The sequence below is a fragment of the Nicotiana tomentosiformis genome, chromosome 2 (assembly GCF_000390325.3).
Source record: "Nicotiana tomentosiformis chromosome 2, ASM39032v3, whole genome shotgun sequence".
Classification (NCBI taxonomy): Eukaryota; Viridiplantae; Streptophyta; class Magnoliopsida; order Solanales; family Solanaceae; genus Nicotiana; species Nicotiana tomentosiformis.
In genome coordinates, this window is record NC_090813.1 from 43654503 (window position 1) to 43674807 (window position 20305).

Consider the following 20305-nt stretch of genomic DNA (forward strand, 5'->3'; position numbering starts at 1 on the left):
GCAAATAGATGATTTAATAAATGCCAATAATTATCCCATTTACTACACAATATGTCTAAGACTTTAACCCAATATATTTTGTACATATAAGCCCGAGTACGTACTCGTCACCTCGCGTACACGGCTTTTCACATTTCACAAATGGCACATAAGACTCGATGCCTAAGGGGTAATTCCCCCCACTCGAGGTTAGGCAAGATACTTACCTTTTTGAAGTTATGCCGACATTCCAAAATCACTTTCTTGCTTGAATTGACCTCCGGACAGCTCAAATCTATCCAAATTAATTGTACAACTTCATTAAAATTCATCGGAAATAATTTTGGATAATAAAATGTCGACTTAAAAATTTATTCCAAAAAGTCAACGCGGGGCCCGCCCCTCGGAACCCGACATAATTTTCATGAAATTCGAACACCCATTCTGATACGAGTTCAACCATACCAATTTTATCAAATTCCGATAACAACTCGACCTCCAAATCTTAAATTTTTCGTTTTTGGAAGATTTTGCAAAAATTTTGATTTCTTCCATTTAAATCCGAATTAAACGATGAATATAACCATGGATTTATAAAATATAAACAAATTCGGGTATAGGACACTTACTTGAGTTGAAATCGTGAAGAAATCCTCAAAATCGCCCAAGAACCGAGCTCCAAAAACTCCAAAATGAAATGGCAAAGTGATTGATTTTTGGTCCTTATGTTTCTGCCCAGTTCCGCTTCTACGAGCACTGTTCAGGCTTCTGTGCTGCCTCCGCTTCTGCGAGCACTGTTCATGCTTCTGTGGGCACTGTTCATGCTTCTGCGATCATTGTTCATGCTTATGTGAAAAAAAATCAGCAAGGTGCCAGCTTCGCTTTTGCATCCTTACTTGTGCTTCTGCGATTGCGCATGTGCGTAGAAATGTCCAATTCTGGGAGTTCAAGCCAGCCTCTGTCCAGCTCACTTTCCAATCGCTTCTGCGATAATTTCCTTGCTTCTGTGATGAAACTTCCGCAAAAGCGAAAGCATCGGCTACTGCCCAGAAATTCCAGCAGCTTTTCTTCAAATCCGAATTGATCCGTTAACCTTTCGAAATTCACCCGAGGCCCTCGGGACCTTAACCAAATATACCAACACATCCTAAAATACAATACAAACTTAGTCGAGGCTTCAAACCATGTCAAATAATGCCGCAATTATGAATTGCACATCGAATCGAATTATGAGTTTTCAAATCTTCCAACTTCTATATTTTGCGCCGAAACGTATCAAATCAATTCAGAATGACTTCAAATTTTGCACACAAGTCATAAATGACAAAATGGAGCTATTCAAATTTTTGGAATCGAAATCCGACTGCGTTATCAAAAATTCAACCTTCGGTCGAACTTTCTAAAAATCTTCCATTTTCCAACTTTCGCCAAAAATGCGTCGAATTGTCCTACGAACTTCCAAATTCAAATCCGAACATACGCTTAAGTCCAAAATTACCATACGAAACTATTGACATTATAAAAATTCCACCGGGGTCGTTTACTCAAAAGTCAACTCTCCGGTCAACTCTTTCCATTTAAGCTTCTAAATAGGAATTGTTCTTTCAATTTAATTCTAAATTTTACGAAAATTAAACTCTACTACACCCCCGGGTCATAATACATATGAAAAAACTTCTTGAGACCTTAAGTCACTTAACGGGGCGTTAATTCTTAAAATGACAAGTCGGGTCGTTATAGTTTTATTCAGCACTCCAGGCATCCCATGATGCTTCAGGTGGACGTGGCCCTCATATGCCTTATTCCGACCAGCTAGCCTACAGTACACCACTAGATCCTATTAGTGCACCTCCGCTCCAGAGTTTTCAGGGTGGTTACTCAGGTCGACAGGGTCAGTTTCAGTGTTAGCAGTCATAGCAGCTGAGGTCCTGTTATACTTGTGGTGATCCGAGGCACATTGCTAGATTTTGCCCTCGTGCATCGAGCAGTTCACAGCATCAGGGTTCTCGTGCCATAGTCCCAACATCGGGTGCTTCACCGCCCGCTCATCCAGCTAGAGGTAGGGGTCAGGCAGCCAGAGGTGGTGGTCAGGCCGTTAGAGGTGGATGTCAGGCCACTAGAGGTGAATGCCAGCCAATTAGGGGCCATCTTAGAGATGTAGTCCAGAGTGGTGGGGCCCAGCCCCGATGCTATGCTTTTCCAGCCAGGCCCAAGGCTGAGTCACCTGACGCTGTTATCACAGGTACTGTTTCAGTTTGCAGTAGAGATGCTTCAGTTCTATTTGATCCGGGTTCTACTTACTCCTATGTGTCATCCTATTTTGCTTCATATTTGGTTGTGCCTCGTGATTCTTTGAGTGCTCATGTGTATGTTTCCACACCTGTGGGAGATGCTATCGTTGTAGACCGCGTTTATTGTTCGTGTGTGGTTACCACTGGGAATCTTGAGACTAGTGTAGATCTTCTAATTTTTGATATGGTAGATTTCGAAGTTATCTTGGGTATGGATTAGTTGTCACCTTATCACGCTATATTGGATTGTCATGCTAAGACAATGACCTTAGCCTTGCCGGGGTTGCCTCGATTAGAGTGGATAGGGACTCCTGGCTATTCTACCAGCAGGGTTATCTCTTATATGAAGGCTCGGGCTATGGTCGAGAAGGGGTGTCTAGCTTATTTGGCTTATGTCTGCGATTCTAGTGCGGGGCTTCCTACTATGGATTCAGTACCAGTTGTCCGTGAGTTTCCAGAGGTATTTCCTGCAAACCTGCCGGGAATGTCACCCGACAGGGATATCGACTTCTATATTGACTTGGTTCCGGGCACTCAGCCCATTTCTATTCCGCCATATCGTATGACCCCGCCAGAGTTGAAAGAATTGAAGGAGCAGTTGCAAGATTTGCTTGATAAAGGCTTCATTAGACCTAGTGTCTTGCCTTGGGGGTCGCCCATGTTATTTGTAAAGAAGAAAAATGGATAGATGAGAATGTGCATAGATTACCGGCAGTTGAACAAAGTAACCATCAAGAACAAGTATCCATTACCGAGGATTGATGACCTATTTGATCAGCTTCAGGGTGCCAAGGTGTTTTCGAGGATTGATTTGAGGTCGGGCTACCATCAGTTGAGGATTAGGGCATCCGATGCCCCTAAGACAGCTTTTCGGACTCGGTACAAGCATTATGAGTTTCTAGTGATGTCCTTTGGGTTGACAAATGCCCCAACAACATTTATGGATTTGATGAACCAAGTGTTCAAGCCCTACTTGGACTCCTTTGTGATTGTGTTTATTGATGATATCTTGATATACTCTCGCAGTCGAGGGGAGCACGAGCAACATCTTCAGATTGTACTTCATACTTTAAGAGACAACCAATTATATGCTAAGTTTTCAAAGTGTGAGTTTTGGTTGGATTCGGTCGCTTTCTTGGGGCACGTTATATCAGCAGAGGGCATTCAGGTAGACCCTAAGAAGATTGAAGCAGTTAAATTGGTAATAGTCTGATTTATGTTGAAATTGGGGGCTGTGGTTATTGCCAGGCGGATTATGATATGAAATGTGTGCACGAGGTGCCGTGAGTAAATAATGATGATATTGGCACGTGAATTGTCCGTGCAGTTGTGATATGAAATGAGGGCACGAGGTGTCGTGGCTAAATGATGATGATATTGGCACGTGAGTTATCCGTGCGGTTGTGATAGAGAAATTTGGCACGAGGTGCCGTGAAAATATAAAAGTGGGTTGAGACCCGTATTTTATGATTTTGAAAACTTCGAATTGAAAGAATTATAGTTAAAATATTTATTTGGAAGGATTATTATTCAAAAAGATCTATTTGAAAGAATCAAATTCGAAAGATATTTATTTAAAGGAATTATATTTGAAACAGATTTATTTGAAATAATTATATTTGAAAGATATTTATTTGAAGGGAGTATATTCAAAATATATTTATTGGATAGTATTATATCCTAAAGATTATTATTTGAGAAGTATATAGGCGAAAGATTTATATTTGAAAGACTTGAATTAATTGGATGTACTTGTATTTATTATTTGTTGAGCAATATTAATGGTGTTCTTGTTGCCCCACTGTGCAGATTACTGGTTGATTAGTGTTGTCATTATTGTTATTTATTTCCTATTATTTTTTATACTATATTGCACATGTTAATAGACTAGTGAGTGTCTTGACTGTACCTCGTCACTAATCTACTGAGGTTAGTCTTGATACTTACTGGGTATCGACTGTGGTGTACTCATACTACACTTCTGCATATTTTTGTGCAGAGCCAAGTATTGGAGATATCGGACTTAGACAGAGTTAAAGCGGGATCGTAAGGATTCAAGGTAAAGCTGCTTGGTCATCGCAGTCCCTTGGAGCCTTTTTATTTTATTGTACTGTTAATTTTTAATCAAACAGTATTATTGAGTATTCGATCATTGAGATCATTCTATGTATTCAGTTAGTGTTCGTGACTCAGTATTACCAGTCTTGGGAGATTTTTATATTTGTTTTCGCTGTTAGTTTTGATTACTTAAGAAGAAATGGCTTGAAATGTAATTGAAATCGGCTTACCTAGTCTTAGAGACTAGGTGCCATCACGACATCTGAGGTGGTATTTTGGGCCATGACAGAAACGGCCTAGGAGTATGGCCTCTACCAAAAGTACCCCTGCCTCCAGACGAGGCACCGCTAAACCCACCGGAATGACGAGGCCTCTTGTCAAACCCCTGACCTCCCCCCTGTGCAAGAACCATCTCGATCCTCCTTACAACATTAGCAGCCTCCTGAAAAGAAATCTCACTTCTGGTCTCATTGGCCATCTGTAGCCTGATAGGGTGAGTGAGTCCCTCAATAAAACTCCTCACCCTCTCTCTCTCTCGGTAGGAAGCAGAAGAATAGCATGATGGGCCAGATCTATAAAATGGGTCTCATACTGAGTGACGGACATACTGCCCTGCTGGAGACACTCGAATTGCCTGCGAAAATCCTCTCTCTGTGTGACAGGAAGGAACTTCTCAAGAAATATCTGAGAGAACTAGTCCCAAGTAAGAGCAGGCGATCCCGCTGGTCTGGTCAATACAAAATTCTTCCACCATCTCTTGGCGGAACCCATCATCTGAAACACAGCAAAATCGACCCCATTGGTCTCAACTATACCCATGTTTCGCAATACCTTATGGCAGCGGTCAATATAATCCTGTGGGTCCTCAGAAGGTGCACCACTGAAGTGAACTGGAAAGAGCTTGGTGAACTTTTCCAACCTCAATAAGCCCTCAGAAGACATAGCTGGTCCATCACCGGCCTGTGCCGCAACAACCGGCTAAACTACTCCAACTGGCGGGGCTGCTAGAGCCTGATACTGGGGAGTCATCTGCTCCGGAGCGGGAGTAGTGGGAGTTTGTGCTCCTCCCCCAGCGTGAGAGACGGCTGGTGCCATGGAAAATGTGCCAGTCTGGGCCATACTCTCCATAAGGCCCACCAAACTGACCAAAGCATCCTGAAGCACTAGGGTGGCAATGAACCCTTCCGGGACCTGAGCTGGTCCTGCTGGAACAGTCTGGGCTGGAGTCTCCTCATCAAACTCCACCTAAGTCTCTGCTACTGGTGCTGCTACTCGAGCTCTGGGCTGAGTCTTGCCCCTGGCACGGCCTCGACCTCGACCTCTGCCCCTCGTAGGAGCTGCCACTAGGGGCTCTGGATGCTACTCAGCTAAGGATGCGGTACGTATTCTCGCCATCTGTGAGAGAACAAGAGTAGAAGAGTTCGATTAGCAATGAGAGAACAAAATCGCATGATAAAGAAGAATAAAAGTGAAATTGTTCCTAAACTCTGTAGACTCTGGAAGATAAGTGCAGACGTCTCCGTACCGATCCTCCAGACTCTACTAAGCCTGCTCATGAATCGTGAGACCTAGGCAACCTAGTGCTCTGATACTAACTTGTCACGACCCAAAATTCCCACTGTCGGGACCGTGATGACGCCTAACATTCCACTTGCTAGACAAGCCAATGTTAGAGAATTATTAAGCCAATCCTTATTAAATTTAGTAAATAACAGCAAATAAGCTAAAATAAAATACAGCGAGTGCAGAATAATATAAAAACTTTATTAATTACTACCATCCGGATTTGAAGTCACAATTCATGAACTTCTAGAATTTACTACAAGTAAAAGTCTGAAAGAAATACAACTATTTGAACGAAAAAAATAGTAAAAAAAAACTGAAAAGATAGACAGGGACTTCAAGGTCTGCGAACGCCAACATATCTACCTTGAGTCTCTGATGAACCAGTCCGAGCTGCTACGCCTTTCGATCAGCTGGGACCAATACCAAAATCTGCACAGGAAGTACAAAATGCAGTATCAGTACAACCGACCCCATATACTAGTAAGTGTCGAGCCTAACCTCAATGAAGTAGTGACGAGGCTATGACAAGACACCTACATAACAAACCTGTGCAATTTAACAGTATATGTACAAATAACAACTAAACATGTACTATTGGGAGGGGGAACATGCTGAGGGGAATACGAGATAGAAAACTACAGCAGAATGGTAACTTGAACAACCAATATACTATGAACCAATAAGAACAAGTAAACACAGTAAAAGAAAAATGCACGGCATCACCCTTCGTGCTTTTACTCTCAACCTCACCAAAAAATTAATAGAAACGGTACGACATCACCCTTCGTGCATTAACTCACATAACATGGCACGACACCACCATTCGTGCATTAACACTCACAATATGGTACGGTATCACCCTTCGTGCATTAACATTCACAATATGGTACGATATCACCTTTCGTGCATTAACACTCACAATATGGCACGGCATCACCCTTCGTGCATTAACACTTACAATATGGTACGACATCACCCTTAGCACATTAACACTCTCTTTTACCATAATGCAATAAACAAATAACAACAGGGAGATAGAATAACAAGTACAAGCCTTACTTCAATATTTGATTCGACAATATCAACCTCAACTTCAGAATCAACACTCAATTATCACCAGAAGATCCGTAAACATGATAAGAACGATCAATTTAAAAATACTAGTCTAAACATGGATAACATGAACAAAGGAAGCTATAATTGCAAGAAACCAAGCCCCACCCACATATTTTAACCCGACTACAACACATAAGTACTCGTCACCTCACATATACGTTGTTCCCCATCATTTAAACATGTAGCAAATAGACAAACAAGTCATATTCCCTCAAGTCAAGGTTAACCACGACACTTACCTCGCTCCGAAGACCAAACTCAAAGCTCAACCAAGGCTTTTTCTTTCAAACAAGCCTCCGAACCAATAGAATCTAGCAATTTACCAACCAAACGATTCAAATTAAGCCTTAGGAACTACCCACGATTGTAAAGAATTCAATTTAGGCCATTATTGAAAAAGTCAACACCCGAGCCCGCTTGGTCCAAACCCAAAATTCAGACCAAAACCTGATTACCCATTCACCCCCGAGCTCGGTTATGTGATTTGTTTTGGAATCAGACCTCAATTTGAGGTCTAAATCCCCAATTTACCAAATCCCTAATTTCTACCCAAACCCCCCAATTCCACCCCCAATTCCACCATGAAAACTTCAGATTTTAGGTTGAAAACTTGTGAAATATAGTGAAAGATTGAAAGGAAATAAGTTACCAACGATTTGGGGAACAAGGAGTCTTAGAAAAATCGCCTCTAAGGTTCTAGGTTTTGAAAATTTGAAGAATGGATAAAAAATCTCGTCTAAGTCATATTTTGTTAAGCTGCAGATGTCGCATTTGCGACCTGGGCTTCGCAAATGCGATAAATCCATCGCATTTGCGAAGACTCTCACACCTCTGCAATCATCGCATTTGCGATGAACAGTTCGCAAATGCGAATACTGACTTGACCGCAAAGGCGACTCAATGATCGTAAATGTGAAGAATCTCCCTCCCCAGCTCCCATCGCAAATGTGAAGCTTTGCTCGCAAATGCGGACACTGGCCTTTCGCAAATACGACCACATGATCGCAAATGCGAATCTAGGGTAACCCAGGCACTCTTCGCAAGTGCGAAGGAATGGCTCGCAAATGCGAGCCTGGCAGAAGTTGGGAATATTCGCAAATGCGATCTCTGATCTCGCATTTGCGAGATCAGAGGCCAATTCCCAGAAATTGCAGACACCAGCATATGTTCTAAGTCCAATTCATTCCGTAGCCTATCCGAAACTCACCCGAGCCCTCGGGGCTCTAAACCAATTATATTATGCACACAAGTCTAAAAATATCATACGAACTTGCTCGCGCGATCAAATCGCCAATATAACACCTAGAACTACGAATTGAGCATCAAATCAAAGGAAATCTTCAAGAAAACTCATGAACTTCTAATTTCACAACCGAACGTCCGAATCACGTCAAATCAACTCCGTTTCTCTCCAAATTTGACAGACAAGTCATAAATATAGTATTGGACCTATACCGGGTTCCGGAATAAAAATACGGACCCGATATCCAAAAAGTCAAACATTGGTCAAACATTTCAAAGTCATTAAGCCTTTAACTTTCAAATTTCAACAAAGTGCGATAACTCGAGCTAGGGACTTCCGAATTCGATTCCGGGCATACACCCAAGTTTCAAATCATAATACGGTCCCACCGGGACTGTTAAAATACGAATCCGGGTACGTTTGTTCAAAATATTGACCGAAGTCAACTCAAATAGATTTTAAGGCAAAAATTTCATATTTTTCAATTTAATTTTTTTTAACATAAAAGCTTTCCGGAAAAACGTCCGGACTGCGCACGCAAATCGAGAAAGGCAAAAACATAATTTTTAAGGCTTCAGATCACAAAATTATATTTCAAAACATGAGATGACCTATCGGGTCATCACATCCTTATCAAACTGCACGTTATTGTTCCCCTAAAACATTAGGCTAGAAATCCAGGAGCTACTAATTTATTTAATTTTATTATTACGAAGCACCTTAATCAATTACTTCTTTTTCCACTGAAAATAACGCCTAATAAAGCATGTACTTTCAAAGAAATTAGGATTATCATCTATCAAAAGCATGTACTGATGTGGTACAATAAATAAGTTAAGATTGTACTAAACTGCTTCTTTTTAGGTAGTTGTTAATGAGATTTGTTTCTAAATAGTAAATCAATTTTAATATTGGAGACCTATTACAATTAATCAATCTAGACACTATCATTAATGAATCTTAAAATAAGAAGAATAACAATATAGATCATTAAGGCTGAACCAAAGTAATTTTTTACATCACAAAAAAAGAAGAAGAATGTATTGTTGCATTCTTAACGTGATTTTACAAATTTAATCTCTAACTATATGATTCTAAATAGTTTCGTTTTGTCCTGTGATTGCGTCAAAACCTTATTGACGAGTTTAATAGACTCTTTTTTTTTATATGGTTAATGAGTTTATTAGACCATATGTTATATTCTGTTATTTTTTTGTTTTAAAGAACTGGTTATTAAAATTCGTTCATATCCATGATTAATTTTATAGTATATATACAATTAAAAGTTTTTTATTTATGGTACGCGTTATAATATTTGACGAATGATATTCGTGCATCTCACGAGCGGAGAGACTAGTTATTATAAAAGCATGAATACAATGTCAGTTTACAAAAATAACCTTATAATATTAAGCATAATAACTCATAATAAAAGGACATAACCGGAATTCTAGATATTAGCCTTATAATCCTATTAGTTTTAGGACATAATACTACACATTAGGAATCCTACATGATTACCTTTAAGAATCCTATTAGTATTATTACTTTCGCTGTCTAATTCATATAAAATGGAACAAGTAAATGTCTTTAGTTATGTAATCCTATTACTTTTAGGATATGCTTCTTAAAAATTTCTATTACTAATTTAATTTAAAAACGTATTAAAATGTCCTATTACTAATTTAATTTAAAAATATATTATATTGTCCAAATTTATTTAGAAAAATGAGAGCATATATTATTATAAAAGTATAAATACAATATTAATATATCAAAATAGCTCTAAAATATTAAAGGGAAGAACTCATAGGGAAAGGACATAACTGCAATAACCTATTTTTTGGACTACAATACCTTCTATGCTAATTTTTAATATTTAAGATTTTAAAACTAATAAAATTTTGTCTATTAAATTCTTATTAAAAATATGAAGGAAGGTTTAATAAAATCAATTTCATAAGAATCATCCGTATTGGCAATACATTACCACTCCATAATGTCCAATATGAAAAAAATAAAAGTAATATTAAATGGACTGCATAAAGAGTTGAAATTGAGAAAAAATACCCCCACGATAGTATATTTTTATATTATATTTGAACTATTTTTTTACTCAAATAATATTTTTTTAATCAATTTTTTTTGTGTAATATTGAAAAATACCTGATTATTAAATAACAACTAAGAAAATATGTAAGAATATAAATGTTTAAGAAAGAGAAAACAAATAGTTGGTAAGAGTCAATACCACTAATGATTCTACAAACATAAATATCTAAATGTGAAATGTCATATCAATCTTTTACTCTTTGAAAATAAAATTTATGGTGAATAAAATTATAATTAAGATTAAATATTTAAAATAAGAGATGAACTAATATTAAGATCTGAATCAACATAGAATAAATTATTTTTATGTTAAAACCAAATAATTAAAAATTTTAATTAATTATAGCAAGAGAATCCAATTCAATTATTTTTTAAATTCATCATGAGTAAAATTCTTATTCAAATTTAAAAAAATAATCTTAGGGTACATAAATTTATTCCATAAAAAGAGCGTTAGAACACAAAGTAAAAATGTTAGTATATTATTAAGAATCAAAATGTTATACAAGTGTGTGAGGAAGCACAATCAAAGCTAAATCCTAAACAAGAACAAGCTTTCAAGACTATATTATAAAGAGTCGACTCTGGTATAATGAGATTATTATTTGTAGATGCCTCCTGCGGAATCAAAATAATATTTCTATGTCATGCATTACTTGCAAATATCATATCAAGAGGCATGACACTGTTAGCAATAATAGCAAGTGATGTACCAACAACGATTTTATTGTGAGACTACCCACTTTAGATTTGATATACCTCTTCAAACAATTTAAATAACCATCACAAATATATCAAAGCAGAGCAATGGTGCTAAATTTATAAGGAAAATAAAATTGATAATATAGGATGAAGCACTTATGACTAAGTATCAAACGATCGAAATAATTGCCCGGAGTTCTGGAGATATATTGGATATTAATGAACCGTTTGGCGAAAAATTAATGGTTTGGGAGGTGATTTCTGTCAAGTACTACCAGTAGTTCCAAAATCGACAAAAGCAGAGATTATAAAAAGCTAGCTTGCCAAAGTTATACTTTTGGCTTCAAACGAAAAAGATTCAACTGACAAGAATTATAAAGTAAGAACAGATCCAGTATTCAGTGTCTTCTTGCTTCATGTCGGGAACGAAGAAAAGCATCCAATAAAAAATGATTTGGCTCTTCCTAAACATTTGGTTATCAATCATAATAGTAACAGTAGTGCATTTAATAAGAGAAATATTTCTATCATTAGATTAAAACGCAATGTGTGCAAATCGTATGATATAATTAAAAAGATATCTCAGCTAGCAGAAATGAATATGTTGATCAACTAAATAAAAGGTTGATTACAAAATTTTATAGAAAAAATAAATTATTTTTTAGTTTTTGACTCAACAGAAAATGATACCAATAATTACTACCAAGAAAAATACTTAAATACTGTAATACCAAATGGCCTTCTACCATACATATTTGTTGTCAAATTTCTTATTTCTTGCGTATGTTAGTGTCACCGTATATATAATAGACTAAGTTAAAATTGATCTTCTATTGTATATAGGTTAATTTTGAAGAAAAATATGCCCATCATGCTACTGAAAAACTTAGATATGCCGAATAGCTTATGTAATAGCACACAAATGATACATAGTAGAAGTTTTGACAATAACGTCATACATGCAAAAATTATGATACTGTTAATGTGCTTCTAAATATATTCTTATCACTGAATTCAATTTTCGTCTTCCGGAACTCAGGAACATCCTTTTAAATTTGTGTGAAAATAATTTTTAGTATGTTTATGTTTTGCAAATATAATAAATAAAGCACAAGGACAAACATCCTAAATATTAGACTATAATTATCGCAATATATTTTCTTGCACGAACAACTATATGTTGCACTTTCAAGAGGGATATCAAGATCGACAACAAGAGTTCTGGTTAAGGCAGAGCAACCAACGTATTAGGAGGAAACATACACAAAAAAATATTGTCCACAAAGAAGTGTTCGTTAAGATACCATCACATTAGATACTTTTAAACTATAATATATACTTTTATAACTAACATGACAAAATTGATCATTTGTATATCGATTATAAAAAGTAAATGGTGAATACAAATAATTATTTATGTAAAGATTCCAATATTTAATGAACAATGGTTGTTAGATGTATCGGGACTAGTGAAAAAAGAATCAGCGAGAACCTCTATTTGGAGGTTTGACTTTTATAGTTTTGGTATTTGTTTACCCTTAAAATGAGTAACGATTGAATTTATACGCGGTTTAAAGGATATGTGATTTAATTTAACACGAATGATCTAAGAATACCAAATAATTGAATTGAAGGGAAACAAAACGATCAAACCAAATACGATGGATGATTAACCCTAGCTTTATGATGAACACTGAAAGTTGGTTCCGATCAAGCCCTCAGATCAGGCTCTGTTGCATGTTAAATTATTAAGCAGCTAAAGAACACTTTGAACAGTAATTAGAGAATAAAAATTAAATTTTTTAGGTTTGGTATACGTGCCAACAGTGGCCTTAAAAATAAAAGGTTCTCCCCTTTATATAGTAGGGGAGTTTCAATCCTAGTACAAGTCTAAATAAGGTAAAAATCTTTTTCTTCTAGTAAATAGTGATACGCAGTTGATATCAGGCGAGATTTGAGCCATAATATCCAGTTAAAGGCGGATACTTCGGCCCCTCGTTTGTCCTATCTAACTGTCTTTCCCTTAGCCCCGGTCCTTTACTTTTTTCGAGCCCAATGCTTGGCCGTGTCCGATTCTTGACGCTCCATTCGTCCTCCTGGGGCTCTGATCTGTGGGAGCCCTCGGCTTTACCTGAGGCCATATCGTGTCGCGCTGTCCTCGTTTCTTTATCGAAAAATCGGGGGTAATTTTATACCCGATTTTACCCGCACACAGTATTTTTTGTTTGTTTGTTAATAACCAGAATTTATTAAATATTTGATAGAAATAATTTTTTTTTTAACAAACTTGAAAGGACGTTGTTGTTGTTGCCATTGTTCCAATTCCCTTGGCCTTGGTTGCCCCAACTTTGATTGTTCCCTTGCGATCTCCATTGTTGATTTGGAGAATTACTCTGTTGACCCTGGTAGTTATTGGCATATAACACTTCCTCACTTTGATCATCATAAGAATCGTCTTGATTGTAACCACTACCACTTTGCTCATATTGATCTTGATTGTTTTGCACTTGTTGATCACGTTGTCTCCTCTTGTTGACCATGACATTTACCTCTTCCATGGCATTTACTTTTTTTATCCCTTGAACTTGCTAAAGCTGGGCCTTTGCTAACTGATTCATAGTAGTTGTCAACTCGGCTATGGCTTGTCTGTGATCATGAAGTTCCTTGTGAAGATAGATGACATTAGGGTCACTCTGAGGAACATTTGCTCGACTCTGCCAAACTGAGGATGTGTCAGCCATCTCATCAAGTATGTCACAAGCATCGGCATAAGGTATTTTCATAAAATTTCCCCCAGCTAGCTGATTCACCACACACTCGTTGGTCGTGTTGATGCCCCTATAGAATGTCTGCTGAATCATTGTTTCAGTCATATCATTATTTGGGCAGTCCTTGACCATTGTCCGATATAAAGGACCGAAATTGCTCATGAATATAGTTTAGAGGTTATTTTAAACATACCCCAAACATAAGCGATCATTTTGTCATTTTCTTCCATTAGAACGAATGAAATATGAGCGGTTTGGCTGTGCACATCCAAAGCCGCCGAACCCAGCTCGCCGGTTTGGTTGTGGCCATTCGTAGCCCTATCCACACTGTACGTTCAACCACAACAAAGACACCGTTCTCCAACTCAACCAAAAATGGCGTCTTCTCTATCTTCTCTATCGACCATATTGAGCCAGCCTCACTGTGCCGTACGCATCAAATTCCCTAAACATTACTCTTCCTTCCACGTCAGATTCCTCTCGTCGAAGCTTCTCCAACTTCAATCCTCCTCCTGCCGCCGCACGTCAGCCGCTCTTAGAAGGAGCTCTACATTCTCTCTCAAGATTTCTAGAAACTTCTCCAACTGTCAATCTCGCACTTCTTTACCCAGCAAGGACCAAATTCCAAGCCTTCACCAATTCATCCCCAAAGCTACTGGTCCCACTGTTTCTGCTTCCGATGTTCAGTCCGAGTAAGTGCTCTACTTAATCCATAGATATATTGAAACAAATTTTTAAAAAGTTATATTTTTTAATGCTAAGTCTCTAAGAGAAGTACTTGGTACCCTCTGGTTTAAAATCTTGGATTAGCTTCTCTTTTTCATGATTAGATCGAAGCACAAGCCTTATGTCGCATTGCAAGCAATTTCTTTTTGGATTGCAGACATACTAAGATCACGTATGAGTGGAAAGTCAATTCATTTAATAAGCATGGCATCTCTTACATTTCACATAGTCAGGTTGGTCCATTGCTTCCACTAAGTTGTTAAAAACTAGTACGAGACATGAATTTTGTTGTTGTTGCCAAGTCGCCGACCCTGTAGACGTTGGAGCTTCAGTCTGCTCTAATTTTTAAGCTTCGTTGAGTTCTCGGGATCTTGCAGCAAGCAAAGTTTTTTGATTCGGTGTTTGTAAGAAAGCAGATCAATCCTGAGCACCAACTTGTTTGATTTGTCATGCGTCATAGTCATAATAGTTCAGTGTTCTCGGGGGGCAAATTGGCGTGAATGTAACTTGCCAGATACAAGTTGTTGACCACCCATGGTAACCTAATAGCTCCAGGATTGATAGTTCATTACAATGTGAGTGACATGCTTTAAGCATCCTTATGTTGTGAGGGCTCAAGGGCTTGCATGGTTGTTTCCGCTGAACCTCTGACAGTCTGTTTGATTGGAGGGGAAGATAAGGAAGAGAAATTTGACTTATTTTACTGTCCTCCAGTGAAGTATTGATGATTTACTTCCCATTGTCTGTTATAGTTGCATGATAGGTAAAACTGATTTCCTTATTCCTTTCTGTTCAATTTTGGAAGGATTTAAAAGGCAACATATGAGGTATCCAACTACTCCAATTTTGCTTCCTTGTGGACCAAGTGAATGTCTTTCTATCCTTACTTCCATTCATCTGGCATCTCCCCTTTTAACTTCAACCAAACCAGACATTACATGGAATTACATGCCTCTACTTCAGCCTAGCTTCCATAAGTTGTTCCTATCCCAAAGGTAGCAGGTGCTTTGATGTTTTCTGAGCATTTGCCCTCCTAATTGAACGAAGAGGTTGCCTTTTAGATGTTAGGCTCAACCTTGTTTGGGTGGAAACCTGAAGTTAAATCGTTTGCTGTCCTTTTGTAGAGAAAAAAAAAATCCATCTAAAACTACTATATATCCTTAATATGAATGCTCCCTTGGTCCATTGGCTGCAATAAGGAGAACCAAGAGTGGCACCACTCTTGTATAGGCCCTCATGAGTACCTGTAAGGTTCTTAACTGCCATAATAGTGTGTATCATTTTGGAATTAATAATTGCTATACACATTTCACATTTCTGGAAGTCAGCACATATGTATGATAATCCCGTTCATCCATGCTAAAGGGCCTCACTATAACCTGTTAGCTCATCTCATAATGATGCTTCTGATCCTGTAGAAATCATGGATTCATCTTTATCATCTTGCCCTTAATCGTGATATAGATTTTCATCTAATGTACATCTTGTCCGTCAAGTCTGCAGTTGCTAGTGCAAGTTGAAACTAAGTACTTTCTCCGTTTAATTTATGTGACGTAGTTTGACTCAGTACAAAGCTTAAGAAAAAAAAAGACTTTTGAAACTTGTGGTTTTAAAGGCTTAAAGGTAAGTAAAAGCTTTGTGGGGTCATAACAATCGTGTGGCTATAAAAGTTTCTCACTAAAGGTAAAATTGTGAGGTAAAAGTTTCTCATTAAGGGTAAAATAGAAAGCTTAAAGTTTAGTTGTTTTCAAATATAGAATTGTGTCATTCATTTTGGAACGGACTAATAAGAAAAGTGTGATATAAATTGAAATGGAGGAAGTAATAGTGAAATATTGATAAGATGAAAGACGTGAATAGGAATTGAAAAGGGAAAGGAAAAGAGGGGCATGAAAACATCATGAGACCCCTTCTCAAATTTATTAATGCCTTCATACGAAGAAATTGAGGTCATCTGTGCTAGCAATTTGTTATTAAAGTAGAATCAACTTATTGAATAGTTTGTTTGTAGTGCTGTAATCTGGCGGCCACTTATCTTTGATATATCAAGCTCCATAAAAACTTTAGGAGCTATTTGAGCAAATAATTGCATGAATATCCAACTATTCAAACTGAAGGGAAGCAGAAAAGTGTTCAAGAGTTGATCCAAAACTATCTAGACCTAGAGTTTTATGTCCTACTGTAGGAAAGTTTAAAACATTCTATTTTATTTACAATGTTTTGACTTGAAAATTCTAAAATATATTGCTCTGTTTTGTTCGAAGTGGGATAATTCAATACTTTAGTTGGTAGAGCTACTAAAGTCTGATCTACCCGCAATTTTATATGATAATGATTTGTTATGTTTCCAACTTTCTTGTTTCACTTGAAGATTTATAACTTCAGATTCATTGATAGTGCCAAATTAGCAACCTTAATTTTATCAGAGAAAACTGATATTTGGACTTTTATCAGAGAAAACTGATATGTGGGCTTTCTTTTGCTGTAGGCCTGTGATGATATCTGGTGTTATGCCAAGAGGTCGCATCTATCATGAAACTTATGGATGCCAAATGAATGTCAATGATATGGAGATTGTTTTATCTATCATGAAAAATGCTGGATACACTGAAAGCGTGGAAGTCCCAGAGAATGCTGAGATAATATTTATAAATACTTGTGCTATAAGGGACAATGCAGAACATAAGGTCTGGCAGAGGCTCAATTATTTTTGGTTTCTTAAGAGACAATGGAAGAGCAATGTTGCGATTGGAAGGTCACAGTCCACACATCCTCCCAAAGTAGTTGTGCTGGGATGTATGGCGGAGAGGTTGAAGGACAAAATATTGGATTCAGATAAGATGGTTGACGTGGTTTGTGGACCTGATGCTTATCGAGACTTGCCACGCCTGTTGGAAGAGGTGGACTATGGTCAAAAAGGTATCAATACTCTACTTTCACTTGAAGAAACTTATGCGGATATTAATCCAGTTCGCATCTCCAAAAATTCTATATCTGCATTTGTATCTGTGATGAGGGGTTGCAATAATATGTGCTCATTCTGCATTGTTCCCTTCACTAGAGGGAGAGAACGGTCTCGCCCAGTGGAATCAATTGTGAAAGAGGTCGCTGAACTTTGGAAAGAGGGAGTCAAAGAGGTTACGCTTCTTGGCCAAAATGTAAATAGCTATAATGATACATCTGGAGTTGAAAATCCGGCTGAACCAGCAGTCAGTTGGGAACTTAGTGATGGATTCTCCAGCATATGCAAAGTAAAACATGTGGGTCTACGGTTTGCTGATCTCCTAGATAGACTTGCGACAGAATTTCCTGAAATGCGATTCAGATACACTTCCCCACATCCTAAAGATTTTCCAGATGATTTGCTGTACGTAATGCGGGATAGGTACAATATCTGCAAAAGCATTCATCTGCCAGCACAGTCAGGCAGCAGTGCAGTGCTTGAAAGAATGCGTCGTGGATATACTCGAGAAGCATACTTAGATCTTGTGAAGAAGATAAGGGATATAATACCTGACATGGGCATAAGCAGTGACTTCATATGTGGTAAGATTGTATTCCATTGTGTTTTCTTATTACTGGGACCTCACTTAAGGCTGAACATGCATGCTACATATGCTAATCGGACATGGTCTGTTACTTTAGGTTTTCGGGAAATATTTGTGTCTTTGTTTTCTAGTTATTTTATGATACTTCCTCTTTTTACTTTATTACTTTTTCAAGAATGGTAGTCTTTTCCTGAGATGCTTTGTCATCTTGATTTATCTTAGATTAAGACGTAGAAATTATTTGACTATTCAAAGAGTTGTTACAGTATTTTATATTTACAAAAGAGGAGCTAATACTTCTGCTTCCTGACTTCTCACATTCAGAAATTGATCTAGGAGTTCTTGAATTATTCTAATGTCATGAGAGGACAAACTTCTCATAGGTAATAGGCAGATGGCATTACATGGGAGCTATACAAAATGACTTATTTGGCTCTTAATTTGACATGTTACTTTCAGGTTTCTGTGGAGAAACGGAAGAGGATCACAAAGACACACTAAGCCTCGTAAAGGCTGTTTGTTATGATATGGCATACATGTTTGCTTACAGCATGAGAGAGAAAACACATGCCCACAGAAAATATGTTGATGATGTTCCTGATGATGTTAAGCAAAGGAGGCTCACAGAACTAATTGAGGCTTTTCGTGGGAGTACAGGTCAGAACTATGACTCTAAAATTGGTACTCTCCAACTTGTGCTAGTTGAAGGACCCAATAAGAGAGCCCCAGACACAGAGTTAATTGGCAAGAGCGACAGAGGCCATAGGGTATCATTTACTAACCTGCCTATCCCAGATAAGGTTGATAATAATGGGAAGCGAAACCCAAAGATTGGTGATTATGTTGAAGTGCACATAATAAAATCTACAAGGGCATCACTGTTTGGAGAAGCACTTGCTATAACTAAATTGAGCTCATTTTACAGCTCTTCACATGAAGAAGCTGTTACCTTTGCCAGCAGAACATAAGCTATTATTAAAGCTTCTGTACTAGAGTTTGCGCTTCCATCTTGCCTTTCTTTTGAAATCACAGAGTAGCCATGTATTGTTAATAGAGTAGCATTCATACTGGTAGCTTAAAGTTTTTTTGCTTTCATACTGGAGTTTTATTCTGGCTGTTTAGCTCCGGCCACAGAGATCAGTAATTTTTGAGCTGGTTAATTTTCAGGATCCGACGTACTTGCTCAACTGTTACAGTCAGGAGAGTCTGGCTTATTGAGAAAATAAATTTTCAGTCATGAACTCTGAGCCTCTTGTTTGCTCAATATTGATAATCTTTTTGCTATTCACTAGTTTGGAGGGAAGTCCAAAAGCCATGATCTCAGTAATAATTATGGTAACCATAACCACCCTCTTCGCATGTTGAAACTTTGTTTCGCCATTAACAGTGCCTTACAGACAAAAACTAAATATTCATCAAAGTGAACTATGTTGTCTTCACATGTCGCATACAAGGGCTCGCTCTCTCTGACCCGAAATCGATCGATCTAGCCATGAGTAGGTTGAAGAGAGCTCTAATGGGCCTTGGAGGACCGAACCAACATATGTGGCAAAATACGGGGATGACTTGGAATCTACCAAACCCTAGCACAGCCACTTGGAACCTACCTACACCTAGCACGGTACTTGGAACCTACTTGCGCCTAGTACGGCCACTTGAAACCAACTCGCACCTAGCACAACCACTTGGAAACTACCTGCGCCTAGCACGACCAATTCAAACCTACCCCACGCCCAACACGACCATTTGGAACCTATTTGCGCTCAGCACGACAACTTGAAGCCTACTCGCGCCTAATACCGACACTTGAAACTTACCAGCGCTCAACATGGCAACTTGGAGCATACTCGCACGTAGCACGACCACTTGGAACCTACCCACATCTAGCACGGCCACTTGGAACTTATCCATACTTAGCACGACACTTGGAACCCACCCGTTGATAAGTGTGGATTTTAACCACTTATTAGTACCTTATCGCTTTAGTTTTAGTCCGAAAGTATTGATTTCTGTTCCCAAAACTAATGAAATTGTGCAAATTACAGGAATGCTGGAGAATTGGACTCGAATGAAGAAAATCTAACTCAAAGAGGAGTGTTCCAGCTCATAAGGCAAGAAGGAGCACAATAGGCCAAAAGTGCGGTCCGAAGAAGTAATTCTGCGGCTGCAGAAGAAAGCGCGGACCGCATAATTCAC

General features: G+C 38.0%; 1 protein-coding gene across 1 annotated transcript; it reads left to right on the forward strand.

The window, feature by feature from the left end:
- The first annotated feature begins 14079 nt into the window (after window positions 1-14079).
- Window positions 14080-19350, forward strand: LOC104118970 (CDK5RAP1-like protein). Its single transcript, XM_009630360.4, has 3 exons — window positions 14080-14527; window positions 17050-18107; window positions 18569-19350. Exons 1-3 carry the CDS (start codon window positions 14211-14213, stop codon window positions 19075-19077), a joined length of 1884 nt encoding a protein of 627 aa, XP_009628655.1. The 5' UTR covers window positions 14080-14210; the 3' UTR covers window positions 19078-19350.
- Window positions 19351-20305: the final 955 nt, after the last annotated feature.

Bases quoted from the DNA above. Each gene is read 5' to 3' on its own strand.
- LOC104118970 (XM_009630360.4), top strand. From the start codon at position 14,211: ATGGCGTCTTCTCTATCTTCTCTATCGACCATATTGAGCCAGCCTCAC. The intron at 14,528-17,049 runs GTAAGTGCTCTA...CTTTTGCTGTAG, and splicing joins GCTTCCGATGTTCAGTCCGA to GCCTGTGATGATATCTGGTG. The intron at 18,108-18,568 runs GTAAGATTGTAT...TGTTACTTTCAG, and splicing joins AAGCAGTGACTTCATATGTG to GTTTCTGTGGAGAAACGGAA.